The sequence below is a fragment of the Acipenser ruthenus genome, chromosome 36 (assembly GCF_902713425.1).
Source record: "Acipenser ruthenus chromosome 36, fAciRut3.2 maternal haplotype, whole genome shotgun sequence".
In the NCBI taxonomy this organism is placed as follows: Eukaryota; Metazoa; Chordata; class Actinopteri; order Acipenseriformes; family Acipenseridae; genus Acipenser; species Acipenser ruthenus.
The window spans coordinates 790,103-809,058 of record NC_081224.1 but is presented as its reverse complement, the minus strand read 5'-3'; the positions used below and the strand labels follow the sequence as shown (position 1 = coordinate 809,058).

The 18,956-nt window shown below is 42.1% G+C and overlaps 1 protein-coding gene across 2 annotated transcripts; it reads right to left on the bottom strand.

Annotated features, from left to right (window-relative positions):
- Positions 1-616: 616 nt before the first annotated feature.
- On the bottom strand, positions 617-12,983 carry LOC117401980 (protein lyl-1). Of its 2 annotated transcripts, none has more exons than XM_059007883.1 (4): positions 12,541-12,983; positions 7,323-8,332; positions 4,126-4,220; positions 617-2,007 (listed from the first exon to the last, which is right to left on the bottom strand). In XM_059007883.1, the coding sequence occupies exons 2-4, from the start codon at positions 7,799-7,801 to the stop codon at positions 1,427-1,429; spliced, it is 1,155 nt and encodes a 384-aa protein (XP_058863866.1). In that variant the 5' UTR covers positions 7,802-8,332; positions 12,541-12,983; the 3' UTR covers positions 617-1,426. The 2 variants fall into 2 exon arrangements, with proteins under 2 accessions (XP_058863866.1, XP_058863867.1); XM_059007884.1 differs by having other exon boundaries at positions 617-1,992.
- Positions 12,984-18,956: the final 5,973 nt, after the last annotated feature.

Below are 18,956 nucleotides of genomic sequence, written 5' to 3'. Positions count from 1 at the left end.
GGAGAGAGATGGAGAGAGAGGGAGAGATGGAGAGACGGAGAGAGAGAGGGAGGGAGAGACAGACTGAGCGAGTGAGAGAGAGAGGGAGAGAGAGATGGAGAGATGGAGAGAGGGAGGGAGAGACAGAGAGAGAGAGAGGGAGAGAGAGAGTTCGTTGTGTTGGTTTCTCAGGAAGTTGGCGGTGATGAGACAGCACCAACGGTTTCAATTTCTGGTATCCGATCAGCGTGATGCAAGCGCTCATGACGACCAGCTCTCCCCGAGTCATCCAGACAGATGGGCAGAGAGAAACCGCCACAAGTTTAACCTTTCACATGCTCTTCTGAGAAGCCTTACCTGATGTGCGTTCTCCCCATTCAGGTCTGATCCATTTAGAAAGAAGCCCTGTCTGAATAAACAGAAGACACAGCATGACAGCCGCGGAGTGCTAAAGTTATTCCACGAGTGAGGATGGCCGATGAACCCGCAAAGTGAGCGAGCGGGATGTTTTACTGCTCTCCTCATGAGTGAAATAACCCCAGCTCTCTAGGAACATTCAAGGAACATTGCATCTGTATAACAAGTGCAATGCATGAAAAATAAAGTTTCAACCTAAATTAAACCACTCAATTCAAGATAGTTTCCAAATGCTAGATCTATTTGATGCTGGATCGCTCAGCACAAGGTGTTGCAAGGATACATGTATTTACAGAGATTATAACGCTGTACAGACGCAGTGTGCTGGGTGTCTCTTGTCCATTTTAGGAGATGCAATCTTGTCCAGTCTGGTCGTCTTGTCCAAACTGCACGAGATGATGCAACGGGTCAACCCAAGATATACTGGAATTCGGACAAACCCTTAACCGCGATTGGTTGATTTCTCACACATGATTTATAACATCGGAATGACGTCACATGACAAGAATCCTCAGACCGCTTGGGAATCTGCTTTTCTGTGCCCCATCTCCCTCAACACAGCTCTCTTTTCAAACTGCTCATGGAAACAGTGATCCAGCTGGGCCAGCCCGACCCATGCCAGCTTCAAGAGGAAGGTTCGAACGGCGTGTTTGAAAACATCACTCCTTTACAGTTCAAACCTGCCAGCTACATTTTTTCTGCCAACATACATGCCCAGAAGGGAGCAATTACAATGTTGCCATGTTCTCGATCCTGTACAATTCAATGTATATATTGGGGGCATGCTTAGTGCACTGTGGCCATCAGAAAGTGACCGTTGCTGTGGCAGCGACACATCACGCGCAGGTTTCTGAGAGCTTTAGAAGAGGTTTCAAAGCTTCCAATAACACAAAAAACGACAGAAATCCAAAACAACCACACACAACAAAAAAAGGAAGCAGGTTCCTAGTGACTCTCATGAGCCCCACTTCCTAAATATTATTCACTACTTGCTTTATTATTATTTTTCTTTACTGTTTCATTGATTAAATCACAGGTGGTCACTGACAGTGGTTGCAAGAAGGGTCTGTTCCTTCACTGCAAGTCCATTGCTGACCAAATGTCTCGGGTCCGCCCCTTCCTCACTCTCCGGGCTACCTGTGTCGCCGTAGCAACTGGAGCTGGGCGAGGTTCCCATGGCAACCATGGAATCGGAAGAGTCTCTGCCTCGGATGCCTCCCACTAGGCCCGGTTTGGGAGGTAGAGCCGATTTAGGGGACATGGAGGCGTGATCGGAGTCTGTTTGGGGTTCTAGCGAGCGAGGGGCTTTCTTCTTGGGGTCTCCCGTCATCATCGCCCCCTCCACCTCCTCCTCCTCCTCCTCCTCCTCGGTCTCTCCTCCCCCAGCCTGGTTAGAGGCCTGGTCGTTGAGCAGCTTGACCAGGAAGTTGATGTATTTCATGGCCAGCCTCAGTATCTCGTTCTTGCTGAGTTTCTTGTCGGGCGGGTGGGTGGGGATGAGTTTGCGCAGCTCCGAGAAGGCTCCGTTGACGTTCTGCTGCCTCCAGCGCTCCCGGCTGTTTGTGAAGACCCGGCGAGCCATCTTCTGAGGAGGACCTGGAACACACACACCTTCGTGGGGTTATTAACAGGAACCAGCAGACCAACGCAGCTTTAAAGTCGTTCCAGATTACCGGACTCTCACCAGCGCTGCACGCACAGATTTATTAGATCGTTCGGATCATGCTCTGGAGGTTCTCTGGTGTCGAGCGGGCTGGTTTACTATTCCAAGTGAAACGAGTGAAGAAACAGTTGCTTGGGTTTGTGTGGCTTGCTGTTCTCTGCAGAGCCTAAGAAAAGCAGCGATCATCCCAAATCCCAAGCAGCTGTGTGTTCACTTACACTTTGCTAGGCTTTTACTATGGTAAACCTTTAGAAGGGTAATAAGGGAATAGATTTTAAAACCCACGGCTAGTACTGTTTTAATTACACAACCACGTGTTGATTTCTTACCTTCTGAAAAGCATGAATCACACCAAAATCGAGTTATACTATAAATGGGATGAGGAAATCTGTTCAGAGCTCAGCAGTTAGGATTCTCCAGACAAAGCCAGACAGAAATAGAGATCAATTATAATAACTGAATATATAGAGGATCAGAAACCAGAAGCTCTCAGTGGTTGCAAACATAAATAAAATGACATTAGAGGCGATTTCACCTATTCTGAAGTGCAAAGGCATATGAAAATGTTTGATCTCAGCAAGGTTTATTGCAACATGCTCTCTACTAAAGACTGCTGGTTTGATAGTCTCAGGTTTATTTTGTGTGCAACACGATCATTAGCGTGCAATGCAACAGATGCCACGGCGCGAGACGACAGAGCTACTAAAACCTTAGATCAGTGATTTGCACTTTGCTAGTAAGTATGCAGACACAATTAAAAATAATTGAAATAACAATTCATAATACATTCGTATGTGTTGCACTGTTTATTTGTGTTGCATTGTCTACAGCTCTGGCCAAAAGTTTTGCATCCCCCTACAGAATTAACTAATTTTGCTTCATAAAGTCGAATGAAACCTGCTGAATAATGTTACGTTAACATATTGAATTACACACCGCTTTGCAAATTTCCATATAAAAATCTAACATGAAATACTACTGTACTACTATTATGGCTTCCAGGTAGACTTCTGCGATCTCATTTAATAGTTTCTTTGATTACATGATGATAAATTAATGATCTAAATTATGTTCATATAGTGTATTTTTATTAATGTCTCAAAATTCTAGGTGATGCAAAACTTTTGGCCAGAGCTGTAAGTTGAAAAAGTCAATTGAAAATCAGCTAAATTGAAGTTTTTGTCAGCTAGTCCAATTAGCCAGTCACAATTTCAACTGACTCCGGGCACTGCTTGTGTTGTGATGGACTCCCGGAGTTAATCGCTGATCCTAACAGCATGCATCAAGTCTGATGGGTTTCTGATTACAGGGAAACTCACACACGTGCAGAATGTGACACTAATAATCGAATTCGTCTCACTCTTTTACCATTAGTCTCACACTGGTGATGTAAAAAAAAAACCTGGTGAGGAACTAACTAGAAATATTTCTTAAATGGTCTCTTCTGGAGCTCAAAACGGTTTCAAAATACGTTTCAAAAGGATGTGATGAAAAACAAAGAAAACATGAAGATAATCGGCTTGGATGTTTATTTCATTTTGCTGCGGACCCGCTGTGCTGTACTGTTCGCTGATGTTAGCCCCTTCCCCCAGCGTTTTGCAAGAGCTCTAGTTTCCACTCTGAAACTCACAGCTGCAACTTCCTCCTGCTCTTACAAAAGCATCAGACTGGATCCATGTCCCTAAAAGTTCAACAGTAGGCCGCCGAATGTGCGTCTTCCCATTGGTTCATACGCAGGAACAGTCCCCCCACCCCCACCCCCCAAAAAAAGAATATCGCTTGAAACCCTTAGTAATACATTTAAAATGTGCTTCAGCAGCATTTCCACAGCTCTCCTGGTCATTATGCAACTTTGAAAAGGGAAGGTGCTGCACTATACATCAGCCCCTCTGGGGGTTTGAACCATGAAATAGAGAAATAATGCACGCTACAAAGCGCTGCGCATGAAAACCACGGTTCATTCTGGGACAGTAAATCAGGCAACACTGTAAAGAGACTGTAGGAGTCTGTTTCTTCCAGAACCGAATTCCCCTCTGGACCCCAAAGCTGAATGTATGGCACAGTACCTTCTGAAATATCAACCTCAAAGTGAGTGAAGGGCCGTCTCTTGATGCCACGGCTGGAGAACACACCGAAGGTCCCGGAAGATCCCAGGTAACCACTGAAGGAGGAGAAGACACATGGCATTAGACTCTTAAATCAGATTCGTTACAACAGCAGCTGACTGAACAGGCTCTGAGAACACTCGATTATTCAGAAGCATGAAGCCAAAACACTTATTTTGAGCGGCATTAATAGGTGTTTAATAATATGCAATTGCTCATGCAATGAAGTGCAGTTCCATGTTAATACACAGTCAACTGCAGTAAGGCTGCCTTTGCAATGCTGCGCTCATATTCCACAGTTCCTGTATTAATATTATTATTATTATTATTTATTTCTTAGCAGACACCCTTATCCAGGGCGACTTACAATTGTTACAAGATATCACATTATTTTTTACACATTAATTTTACATACAATTACCCATTTATACAGTTGTGTTTTTACTGGAGCAATCTAGGTAAAGTACCTTGCTCAAGGGTACAGCAGCAGTGTCCCCCCACCTGGGATTGAACCCACGACCCTCCGGTCAAGAGTCCAGAGCCCTAACCACTACTCCACACTGCTGCCCTACAAGTATATTAGTAGTTTCCTACTGCAATAATATCCAATGCATAAAAAAAACAGCTAAGTTTAACCTAGGTTATTAAGTTTTGGTATAATACTGTTATTTTAACATTTTCATATGGTTGCATTTCTCATTGACTGTTTGTTAACATGTAACCGCACTTCAGTAATTGCTCATCAGTTAAATACTTATGCCGCTCAAAATAAAAGCGCTACCAAAAAATGACATTAATTTATTTATACAGAAGATTTACCCATTGAGACAGAGACCTCGTTTACAAAGGGGTCCTGTTAGACGATAAAACAATTACAAATACAAGCAACGCAATAAATACACGTGGGTCAAACGTACTCAGCAGCCGACAAAAAGCACATAAACAGGACACACACCTACGGGCTAGTGTGACGGGGAAACAGCAGCAAGAGGCTCTAATCAAATCCCAAATATGATCTTTATAGCCAGCAGAGGAGAGATTGTCAAATTCCATCTTCACACTACAAGTAAAAGCATTCCACGTTTTTTGGGAGCCGAGAGGTGAAACTCAGTTCCACCCCATGCGTGTGGGAACCCTCAGGGCTGCCAAACAGGATCCTGACAGCGCAAGCTATAGCCAGCGTTAACCCTTTCCACCATAACATTCAGATAAGGAGCTACCAAACCCTGAAGAGCCTTAAGAACAAATCGGCACCAACGAAAAAGCCTACGATTAGTTAAATGTGTCTATACAAAAAAAAAAAAGTGTCGCTACAAAAATTTATACATCTGAAAACGTGCATTTTGGGGCTGCAGTGTGGAGTAGTGGTTAGGGCTCTGGACTCTTTACCAGAGGGTTGTGGGTTCAATCCCCAGTGGGGGACACTGCTGTTGTACCCTTAACCAAGGTACTTTACCTAGATTGCTCCAGTAAAAACCCAACTGTATAAATGGGGAATTGTATGTAAAAATAAATAAATAATGTGATATCTTGTAACAATTGTAAGTCGCCCTGGATAAGGGCGTCTGCTAAGAAATAAATAATAATAATAATTATTATTATAGAAAGCAATATACTACATACATATGAGGTCTTTCAATCCTATCTAACTAATAGCCTTGCTGTGCTACACTATATGTGAACTGTACTGAACACAGGGTAGCCATATTATTCTGCATAGATCTCAAACCGTGTTAGCAACTGCTCTAACCAATTGCACGGTCTGCTAGCTCAGCTGTGACATCACCAACTTTTGCGCTTTGTGACATCATCCAACTTGGATTCCGAGAACTGTTTGCAAGATTCCACCTCATCCACTTAGCTCAGAATCTTCTCACGACAAGCAAGGCGTCTGCCAATGACTCATCTTACAGCGCCCATTAAAAGGGCTCAAGCAGTTTGCAGCCTGCTTGTTATTAGACTTGTGCAGCTGCCTTCAGAGAGAGTGCAGGTTTACAGGAAAGGCAAGCTCTGACATGCACGGCTGCACCCGAGCTAGCCTCACTTTCTAGGCTGTCAAGGGAAATGTTGAACTGTTATGAAGTTCAATGAGCAAAACCGGGCCTGAGTAACTTTTTAGAAATTCTAAAACAGTTTGCGTGAACTCTGTGGAGTTCAAGAAGCTGCCCTGCCTGCATTATAAAATAGACAGGAAACTTACAATTGTCCACACGGCGACTGAAGGGGTTATTTTACCTCCACCAAGTCAAACACCATTTAAAAAAAAAACTGCACCTTGGTCCACAGTAAAAGGAAATTAAACAGAATATCATACAGCAGGGAGGGGGGGGGGGGCTAATCCTGGTCCCAGAGAGCCACAATGCAGCAGGTTTTATAGGCAATGTAAGTCGCTGATCAATTTAGCAAGTTAACGTGTTCAATTAAATCAGGAGTGGTCAGCTCTGGTCCAGGAGACCTGCAGAGTGTTCACGTTTTTCTTCCAAATTCTTTCTAAAATTACTTAATTGAACAAATTACTACTTAAAATACTGCTTAACTGGTCAAAATGAAGTTGTTTCAAGTCTTTAGAAATGGATGATTTAAGGGTTACCTATATAACCTGCTGGACTGTGGCTCTCCTGGATCAGTGTTGGCCACCCCTGTCCTAAAGTCAAGAATGCTACAAGCTGATATACACTTCGCAAGAAATCGGTGAGTGAAAATCACTTTGTATATACTATATTGTATATAATTCAGCTATAATATAACTATAATATATAGATAAATAAGACAATTGAACAGCTTGAAAGTGACGTAATTTCCATCTGCTTCAGAGACATTTCCGATAGCTCTATTACATGGATATCAGGGTCAACTATATAGCACATACTATATAGCGTAAGTCACCCAATCATGTGACTCCAAGCTCCAGAACTCTTTGGGAATTCCAATCGCTGTGTCTCCTATGAATTAGAGCAGTGGTTCCCAACTCCTCCCCTCAAGACCCATTCCATTCCAGAAATTCTTTCCAACCAGGTCCTAAGTTACTGTCGTTAACTGAACTAGTGAAACGGACCTCGAAAGTCAGTATTGGCAACCAGTGCATTGCAGCAAGACTGCTGCCATACAGAGTACAACCCATAGCTTCTAAATGCCAGTGAGGCTGGATACTATCTCACCTGTTGAGAAAGGGGTGCCCAGGCAGGTACTGAGGCAGCAAGTGGGGTGCCATGGCCGAAATAGGGTGCGTCTGAGGGCTGGCAAGCTGGCCCAGCTTACTGTCCGTCGGGCACAGAGAGGGGATGGGGTGCAGGGCAGTGAGTTTGGTGGTGGGCACACAGCGGCTGGCAGGAGGAGGGGGCTTGCTGTGCCCAAGGCTGATGACTGGCACGTTGGGTGGGAGCGACGCCAGCCCTCGCTGATTGGCTGAGGAGACAGTTTCCGTGGAAACGGGCTCAGATGCTTCCTCGCAGCTGGCAGAGGCGTCATCTCTAGGGGAGCTGGCTTCCTGGGGCTGAGGCGTGCTGCCTGCCTCGTCCCTCTCGTTAAGAGGAGAGCCGCTAATGGGAGGAGAAGCGTTCTGCTCAGGACTCTGTCTCTCGCTGAGGGCAGGAGTGGGAGGGGGCGGGGAGGACTGGGGGTCCAGTTTTTCCATCATTCTGTATGTCTTCCGTGTGTTTGGTCTCTGTCTGGTTTGTGTGTGTGTGTGAGATTGTCAAGGGCTTTTGTTAATGTGTGTCATTTATGTGTTTTTTTTTTTTTTAAATGTCTGTCTTGTGTAAAGTGTTTAAACCACAACGTGTCTGTCTTGCATAGGCGTTTGTCTGTCCCTATTTGAGTCGGTCTATTTTTTTTGTCTGTCCCTCTATGAGTCTGTTGCGTGCCGGGGGAGGCCTGTGATTTTCTTTTTAAGTTGTTATTTTATGCAGAAGAGTTGCCTTTATGTGTGTGCTTAAAATAACAAGACTTACTGTACACTGTGTTCGTACAACACTGAAGCAATGTTAAAACTGCTTTATATTGTGTTAGACATTGCATTGTAATGTTCGTGTCTACGGTTTGTGTGTGTGTGTGTGTGTGTGTGTGGTCACTTTTTTTTTTCTTTCTTTCAAATGAGGTACTGCCTTCCAGACACGAACATCTTTGGAAGAGTCCAATAGAAATACACCAGCAGCCCTTGAATATTTACCTGTGAAATGCAAGATTAGAAATGTCTTTTATACTGACAGACACCTGGGCACAGCACAAGTTCACCTTAGAAAGACAAGCAACACCTCTAGTCCCTCCTTAACCCATTAAGCAACAAATATATTATTTTTTTTAAAATAAATAAATCAGAACACAAACTGTATTTATGTACATTTCATGCATGACATTTTTGCGGTTAACAACATGTTAGTATGATAACAATATAGAAAATTTAAATAACAGGTAAGATACCAGTTTTAAAAAAAGCTCCATTAAAATAACAAAGTATCCTGTTCCTCAAAACGAGGACAACGGCGCTTAACGGGTTAAACAGAGGAGGAAAATAAACACAATACACTGCGGACCGTATACTGTGTATTTATTCTCGCTGGCTTTTCAGTGAAAGAAAATGATGGTGTACGTGTTAATGGATAAAAGCGTGCTGGCACTAGCTGTAACAAAATGTATCGCAGTGTGGTTACCATTGTGACGTCTTAAAATCGGGTCAATGTGGAGTCTTTGTGTTTTGTACACGCTGTTTAAAATCGAGACGGTTACTCGCTGGGTACTGGAACATGGCGAGGGAATGGTCAAGACGGACAGCGCCATACTCCGACCAAAACACTACCGACCAAGACTCAGCAACGCGACGAATTTGAGCTCTGTTGCATATAAATCAAGGGAAGTAATGTTAAAACTTTACAATGCATTAGTAAGACCTCACCTAGAATATTGTGTTCAGTTCTGGTCACCTCGTTACAAAAAGGATATTGCTGCTCTAGAAAGAGTGCAAAGAAGAGCGACCAGAATTATCCTGGGTTTAAAAGGCATGTCGTATGCAGACAGGCTAAAATAATTGAATCTGTTCAGTCTTGAGCAAAGAAGACTACGCGGTGATCTGATTCAAGCATTCAAAATCCTAAAAGGTATAGACAATGTCGACCCAGGGGAGTTTTTTGACTTGAAAAAAGAAACAAGGACCAGGGGTCACAAGTGGAGATTAAAGGGGCATTCAGAACAGAAAATAGGAGGCACTTTTTTACACAGAGAATTATGAGGGTCTGGAACCAACTCCCCAGTAATGTTGTTGAAGCTGACACCCTGGGATCCTTCAAGAAGCTGCTTGATGAGATTCTGGGATCAATAAGCTACTAACAACCAAACGAGCAAGATGGGCTGAATGGCCTCCTCTCGTTTGTAAACTTTCTCATGTTCTTTATATATATATATATATATATATATATATATATATATATATATATATATATATATATATATATATGTATGTATGTTTGCGTTACACAGATTTGGCTGACAACACATTATCTTTTAATATACTCCAATGCGTCAGTTCGCTGTCTTCTTTTAAATGTGTGGGTGAGGCAGTCTCTCAGTTCTGCTATTACAGTAGATGTATATATATATAAATTGTAGCTACTTCTTGTAAAGAGACTTCAGAGACTACTGATATTTTAGATCGATGCACAAAGTGCACTAATTAATCTTTCATGCGAATAATGATTTTAAGATCCGGCACAAATGTGTTCAATTAACAAAACAAACAAAGTGTTTGATTAAAGAAAAAAAAAAACACACTGTGTATTTCGTTTCTGATAAGGGACTTTACAACAGCTTTTATTTGCTGATCAATCCCATTTAAAAAAAAGTGTATATATATAGAGAGAGAGAGATAGAGAGAGAGAGAGAGAGAGAGAGAGAGAGATATTTAGATAGATAGATAGATAGATAGATAGATAGATAGATAGATAGATCTATATTAGTTCAAAGAGCATACACACATACACACACACACACACACACACACACACACACACACACACACACACACACTATAGATGCGGTAGCACTGGCAAATAAGTATACCTATCGAAAAAAAAATATATATATATATATATATATATATATATATATATATATTAATATGTATCTGTGTAAACTTATTTATCCCACATACTAGTAGTATACTTAGGCCTATTTCATACATAAAATAGGCATATGCATATTATATATATATATATATATATATATATATATATATGTATATTATTTGTATTGACATCTCGTATGATAAACTAATAATACAGCTGAAAGAGCTCAATTATATAGGAGCGATTATCAGACGCTGTCAAGGGTTTTCCTACACTTCATTCTAAAGGTGATATATCTATCTTGAAAATAGCTTTAAAAAAGGCTTTTAAAAATTTTATTAACTCTTTTGTGTATATCCAAAAATGCAACGGATAGACAGATCGATAGCTAGCTATCGCAGTTGTATTATTAATGTATCATAGATGAGACTTCCATACAACTGAACCAAGTATAGCAACGCGGGTATATGTCTGCTGTGGAAATCGACAGCTCCAGCTCTGAAGCACGTAAACCGAAATACGGCATCAATTGAACCCTTGACAGCGGCGAACCTTGAATCGGTTCAGCTGTGTGTTATACTTCAGATTACATGCTGTGCATTGCAGACCAGGGGCATAGAAACACACACCATTAGGAATGGACGTTATTCCGCTCTGCCCGCTGAGTCACTTGTGTCTGGTTTGATATGAAATGGCACGGCACTAAATATGTAGGCCTTTACAGTATCCCAAGAATTAGTAAACCTGTTTCTAAAGAATGTTCATATTCCTACGACTTCGACCTGTGTTTAAATTATTATTATTATTATTATTATTATTATTATTATTATTATTATTATTTATTATGATTATTATTATTATATACGAGTTATTTAACAATGTTCAGTTATATTCTTTTTAAATGAATTGCTTTTATTTTTGATAATGTTTCAAAAGAAAACAAATAAAGGTTTCCCTTCCTATATGGAAAGAAAAAATATATTTTTAAATATAAAGTTCAAATAAATAGCTTCACAATATATATGGTACCTGCATTTTTCACAAACACACACATATATATATATATTCATTCACCAGTATTTAGAAATAAATACAGTAATATATATTCATGTTTATATATATATATGAAAAACAACAAGTTGTCTTTTCTTTATATATATTAAAGTTGAGTGTTCATAAACAAAGCATATGTTGTATTTTCTGTTGATATATTTGATCATTGTAATGTACTGCAATTCACACACGTGTTTCATAACGTCTACAGGAATTACAACAGCGACATTGCACAATAACCCTCTACCACAAACAATATGGAATAAAATACTGACAATACATTCTATTAAAACATGGAAAGACTATATACTGGAAAATGAATTCTATACTAATTCTATAGAATTAGTTTTCCAGTATATAATCTTTCCATGTTTTAATACAATGTATTCTCAGTATTTTATTCCACATATATATATGTGTGTGTGTGTGTGTGTGTGTGTGTGTGTGTGTGTGCGTGTTTTTCTTACACAATACTGTAGCCACACAGACTTCTGTTAAAAAGACATATTATTTTGTTTTGGTTTGTAATTTCCCTGTATGAACTCAGAACTGTGTTACATGTTCTAAGAGTATATATATATATATATATATGTGTGTGTGTGTGTGTGTGTGTGTGTGTGTGTGTGTGTGCTCCAAATGAAAACATTGGTGTATTGTTACAGAATTTGTCATTTGGAATTGATATATATATATATATATATATATATATATATATATATATATATATATATATATCTCAAATGTTATCTGACTATCCATCAATCTATCTATTTACCTGTCAGTCTTTATATATATATATATATACACACACAGTATACACACACATCACATAGCATTAGTTTCAAAGTGCTGCAGGCATAAAACAGCATTCACATAAATGAATACAATGGATATTAAGACACATCACAAGGTCGACTTATGCCTTTCAGATGCCCTGGTGAGGTTCATTTGTGAAACACATCACTCGAGTGTTCAGAGATATTACTGTATTATATATATATATATATATTATATATATATATTATATATATATATATAATGACACCATTTCATGCATGAATAAAGTAGTTCCTGGTCACTCTCAATACATACATACACACACTATATACATACAGATAGATAGATAGATAGATAGATAGATAGATAGATAGAGAGATAGATAGATAGATAGATAGATAGATAGATAGATAGATAGATAGATGTGCACGGCAATACATCTCTCCTATACAGATAGATAGATGTATATAACACAATAGGCCCTCCTTACCTCACTAAATGCCATGTCCAGCGCTGTTCACATTCTGCATGCCGTTCCTCCATCTTTCTGATTCCCAGCGTCTTTTTAAATCCTATCCTTGAGGTTGACGCCGTCCTCTAATCTGCACTCTGTAACAAACCCCAAACCCCAAGCGAGACTGCTGCCCTTGCACTCAGACATACATGCACAGGAGTCCGTGTGTCCCTGCACCTCAGAGCGAGACACAAGCACCAGATCGCATGTCACAAGCGACTTTCTCTTTGGGGTTTGCTCAGACGAAGCCCGGGTAACAACTTTCTAAAAACTCTTTAAGATTTCTAATGCTAGATCTTCCTCCGAACACAGATCTCTCGTAGATCAAAAAGGAAATGAAGCGAGGCAGGTTGAGATCTGGTGTTAAGAAGAACAGGGCGCTAATTTGCTTCCTGGCCGCGGTTAGTCCAACTATGACTGCCTACTGCCTCCCTCCCTCCCTCCCTATCTCTCCCTCCCTCTCTCTCTCTCCCTCCCTATCTCTCTCTCCCTCCCTCTCTCTCTCTCTCTCTCTCAGCTCAGCAGAGTTTTCTGGTTGGTTGGTAGCTGGTGTCGGAGCTCCTGTGTTGCAGAGAGATTTCCTTTCCTCAATATACAGGAGGATGCTCTTAAACAATGTGTTCCCAGTTGATAAGAGGCTCTAAGCTGGCTGGGTCAGCCTGATAAGAAGGAAGCCAGCCCCCCCTCGGTCAACCCACCAGAGTCGAGACCTGGACTGAACCCAGAAGGAAGCCGAATTATGACAGAGTGGAATAACACACGGATGCATGGAGGTGCAGCGTTTAACAAGCAATATTATTGAATTACCCTGTTTTGACTCGAAGGTGTCGTGGTACAGGATTTAAAACCCCTTTATTGGGCCTTTTCACTACCCATCCTCATAATCGTCTAGTTCAACTTTTCTACAAACTCGAAACGTCTCGGGTGTAGAACTGTTTTGCCTGTGCTGTAGTTTTAAGCAGGCAGGGTGTCTCAGTTTCTGTAGCGTGGAGGTGGGTGGGGGGGGTGGGGGGGTCTAGGGATGTTCAGCCAATTGGATTTCCCCCAAGTAATCTTTTACCAAGTAACCTGTTAAACACATCGGCTCGCATCTACACAGTTGAGTGCCATTCACTGGCCATGCACCTCCGCACAGAGCGATCTAACTGGGCTTGCTCCTGCTCAGTGTTCATTTTCCAGGGCACTCACCAAACACTGTAATAAATCACTCTCCTTTAGAGTAACGTGTTTGATTGTGAGCGACTCTTATTATTGAAACCTATTCATTGTGCAACGGATTGCAGGGGCATTGCTACGCAACGCAGTGACTTTAAAAGCCTGCGGCAGGGAGAGACGAAAGTCAAAGCTAATGATTTTTTTAAAAAAAATACATCACAAATGAAATGGATGTCAATCACACTTCATGCATTCCTATTGACTCTTGGGTCCCAGTATCTCAAGTACAAAAAAACAATCAAGTCCTGTAAATAAAACCCAGTATCTTGCATCAATGATCACTTGATCGGACTACAATAGGAAATGATCCTGCAGTTCACACGCTAAAGGCTTGCTTGGCAGTGTGCTGCTGCTGGCTGTTTACAGTAATCAAGCCTTGGTGCGCACCTCCAATAACGGGGCTATTTGATTAACTTTCCTTTCTAAAAGCTTCCTCTAGGCCCTGCTTCCTTCCTCCCTCTCAGTCGCTCGAACATCAAGTCTGGGGGACTGAACAGCTTCCACAGGCCTATAGAGCTGAAGACAGAGGCAGCCACTCACACAGACTCACAAGGACATACTACACACACACACACACAAACACACACTGGAAAGTCTGAGATTGGACTGCTCCCTCCCTCACCCCCCTAAGAGAAAGGGTGCTCCCTCCAGTCCAGGGCAGGCTTGAGGCATGGAGACTGAACTGCTCCCTCCCTCCCTTCCTTCCTCACCCCCCTAAGAGAAAGGGTGCTCCCTCCAGTCCAGGGCAGGCTTGAGGCATGGAGACTGAACTGCTCCCTCCCTCCCTTCCTTCCTCACCCCCCTAAGAGAAAGGGTGCTCCCTCCAGTCCAGGGCAGGCTTGAGGCATGGAGACTGAACTGCTCCCTACCTCCCTACCTCCCTACCTCCCTAAAAGAAAGGGTGCTCCCTCCAGTCCAAGGCAGGCTTGAGGCACGGAGACTGAACTGCTCCCTACCTCCCTTCCTTCCTCACCCCCCCCTAAGAGAAAGGGTGCTCCCTCCAGTCCAGGGCAGGCTTGAGGCACGGAGACTGAACTGCTCCCTCCCTCCCTCACCCCCCTAAGAGAAAGGGTGCTCCCTCCAGTCCAGGGCAGGCTTGAGGCACGGAGACTGAACTGCTCCCTCCCTCCCTCACCCCCCCTAAGAGAAAGGGCGCTCCCTCCAGTCCAGGGTAGGCTTGAGGCACGGAGACTGAACTGCTCCCTCCCTCCCTCCCTCCCTCCCTAAGAGAAAGCAGTTTAGAATTAGGTTGTGGGTTTAGGTTGTTGACATTGAAGTTGCCTGTTTTATATTGATGTTGTTCACTTGCCATTCCCACGTTGCTCCACAGTCAGGAATTAACAAACCCCTAACGCACACAGGAGAGAGAGTCACAGGAAGATCATAGGAAACAAGCAGACGGAGAAGCATGGAAAATATGACCCACGTTTTCTCTTTGATTTTTCTAATTGTCTCTTTGTATCCCAGCCCCACCCTCCACATCGTAGTCAAGTCACACCACCAGCCACCTCTCTGGTAACCAGCCTCAGTAGGGTACAAACTGGTCGCCATGGCGACGGATCCGATTTCACATACGACAGGCCTCATGTGCACACACACAGTACATTCAGAAATGAATACCAAGTGGCTTTATCGTTGCTCCAGTGAGAGATGGGGACAAGAATGGCAGGATACATGGGAAGTTCCTCCCTCTCTCTCTCTCTCTCTCTCTCTCTCTCTCTCTCTCTCTCTCTCTCTCTCTCTCTCTCTCTCCATCTCTCTCTCTCTCTCTCTCTCTCTGTCTCTCTCTCTCTCTCTCTCTCTCTCTCTCTCTCTCTCAGCTTTGGTTCTGCATTGGAAACTTTGACTAAAAGCCCACGACACAAAGTCGGCCTGAAGTAAACACTTTTGATTGCTGTGGTTTGCCTGTGGTTCTGCAATGGTCTCTTCTGGGTAAAAAAGTTGTCCTTTATACACAGTGGTATTAAAATGTACTTGGCTTTCAACTTGACTGGACAGTGACAGGGACTGAGGACACAAGCTCAAAAAGCCAGGCAATGGCAGATCAACGTTCAACGACTGGCACCCCTTACCTATTAAAGAGCGGTCGAGTCGTTTGGTTTTCCCAGAAGGCCGCGGGGCACGGTAGGCGTGCTCCCGTCTCTCGCCGCGTCTCCAGAAACTCCGCTTCCTCCCCGACTGTAAACACCATTGTCTCCGAGGCGATAGGGATCTCCTGGGCTAATCTGCAATATTAGCAGGACATTTCAGGGAGAAAGTGACAAACAGTATGAACTGTGCTGCAGGAGTTCCCTGCCGCTCAGAAAGCTTTCCTGAACCAGATGGAGAGCTCTACCGTTTCTCCAGCCAGTCTGCTGACGCTGCGGTCCTCAAACTTTGTGCATTGCGCCCCCTATCATCTTGTCTGTGGTATTTGATGCCCACACCACCACTCACTCGTGCACATGCCTGTTTCTGTTTTAATTAATACCTGCTAACGTAAAGGGTACATAAGGACATTTTTTATTATATTTTGTCCTGTTTGACTCAAAGGTGTCATGCTACGGGTTTTAAAATCCCTTTATTGGGCCTTTTCACTACCCCCCCTCATAATCGTCTAGTTCAACTTTTCAACAAACTTGAAACGTCTCGAATGTAGGATGCAGTTTCTGCAGCATGGAGGTGGGGGGGGTGGCGGGGGGGTCTAGGGATGTTCAGCTAATTGGATTTCCCCCAAGTAATCTTTTACCAAGTAACCTGTTAAACATTTCCCATCATCCTCCTGCTCCCTGGTAAATCCATCTCAGTTACATATGTGAGCAGAGGGATGATGGGAAATGTAGTTCTGAGAGGTCCATGCGGGTACAAGGGAAGCCATCTTGAGGCAGTGGAATGCAATTTAAAAGTTTAAAAAAGTGGTCAAAATGTAAAAAAATAATAATTTAAAACAATACACACACCTTACGTAAGCAGTTGTAGCAACACATGGGAACATGTAACCCAATCAAATAAAAAGGTCCTTATAGACCCTTTAAAACATGTTAAAGGAAATTACTTTGAAAGCCTGAGTATTTGCACAGAACTACATATTATTATTATTATTATTATTTGTTTATTTAGCAGACGCCTTTATCCAAGGCAACTTACAGAGACTAGGGTGTGTGAACTATGCATCAGCTGCAGAGTCACTTACAGCTACGTCTCACCCGAAAGACGGAGCACAAGGAGGTGAAGTGACTTGCTCAGGGTCACACAATGAGTCAGTGGCTGAAGTGGGATTTCCATTAACTGCAATGCTGGTCCAGACTACTTGCTGCAGATGAGCTGCGGGGTGCAGGACACCCCCCTTCCTTGAGACCATTTTGGACATTGATTAATCTGACCTAAATTATTAAAATGACATTTCGAATCACCCAAACAGCGGTCTTGGGTAGAAGTTTTATTTTGAGGGCTGCACAATGACTGTCGCTGGTCTGTGGGTTTCTATGGCAGTTTGTGGGTCTGTATGAGCAAAGGGGTACAGAAGAGTTCGGAATGGTATTAAGTGAAGGCAAAAACATTAGTCAGGCCCTAACACTGGTTGGGTCGTCTTTTGACCTGATCACAGCCTTGACACGACATGACAGAGACTCCACAAGGGGCAGGAAGGCGTCTCCTGGGATCAATTAAATCAAGCTTCGGGTTTCATGCAACTGGTGCTGAGAGGCAAGCAGAGGTTCGTGATGCCAAAGAGAATTATTAGGGTCTGGAACCAACGCCCCAGTAATGTTGTTGAAGCTGACACCCTGGGATCCTTCAAGAAGCTGCTTGATGAGATTCTGGGATCAATAAGCTACTAACAACCAAACGAGCAAGATGGGCTGAATGGGGCCTCCTCTTGTAAACTTTCTTATGTTCTTATGACAAATTGCTGGAGCAATCGAACCCAGAACTCTCTCAATTGCAAACAGCATAAATAATGGGTTCTGTTGCTCCCATATTGAGTAAAGTCAATCAAAGTGACAGATACTTCGACAAAAAAAAAAAAGAAATCCTTAACGTTTTGTTGACAGAGACCTATGTTGCGTTCAACGGGCTTCTAACAAATGAAAAAAAGGGGTTACCAGTTAATATCTGACCATCTGAAAATCACACTAAAGGAAATAAAAGCTGATCTCTGGTTCGCCTTTAAAAAAAGACTTTGTCTGTTGGAGTGCAGAGTTCCCAGGACGCACCTGGGTGCACTGGGCGGATGCCGGCGACAGGCAGCTGTTTCCCGTCTCACTTCCTTTCTGCAGGGGAGAGCTGAGAGCGCGGACCATTCCAAACAGGATGTGCAACACGCTGCAGGTGTGAGCAATAAAGCACGCTCACAATTCATAATTTATTGTTGATACAAAATGTAGGGCTGGTTTTAAAAAAAAAATGCATGTGTTTTTAAATGTATTCATAGTCGTTTATTCATTACAAAAATGATTTTAAATATATATATATATATATATATATATATATATATATATATATATATATATATATATATATATATATATATATTGCCTTGCAAAAGTATTCAAAAGTGTTATGCAAGCAAGATATTTCAGTTTTTTATTTTTCTTAAAAATATTTCCCAACATAAAACCAATGTCACCTTACAATAATTGATTTTGAGTTTCAGTGTTTTAAAATAAAATATTAAACAGAACAAAATTTCAATGTACCATTTGTAATTCAGTAATATGAGAGAATTGGTCAGGGGTCTGAATACTTTTGCAAGGCACTGTATATATATATATATATATATATATATATATATATATATATATATATATATATTTATAATATTGACAGGAATGAAACTTATTTGGTTAAAGTTAGTTACTAGATTCAAATATAATTGCAATAGCTTTTTTTAAATGTGTATTGCTTTGTAACGGTGCTCGCGTGAATCATTCGTTGCTCTGAAATCTCTAAATCCGCTTGGAGCTTGTCTGGAGAATCCTAACTGCCTGACACCTTACATGGATTCTAAAACAGATCCATGGATCGGAAACCTAACGTGGTACAATGATACACGCAGCGACTGAAGGGGAGATCATATAAAGATAAGCGTGCGTGTGGCAGAGAAGAACAGCGCATTCTTTACCACCAGAGCGGAAGGATTTCCCGTCTACAGCGGAAAAGCACCTCTAGGGTTAAACACAAACTGGACTGCCAACGCG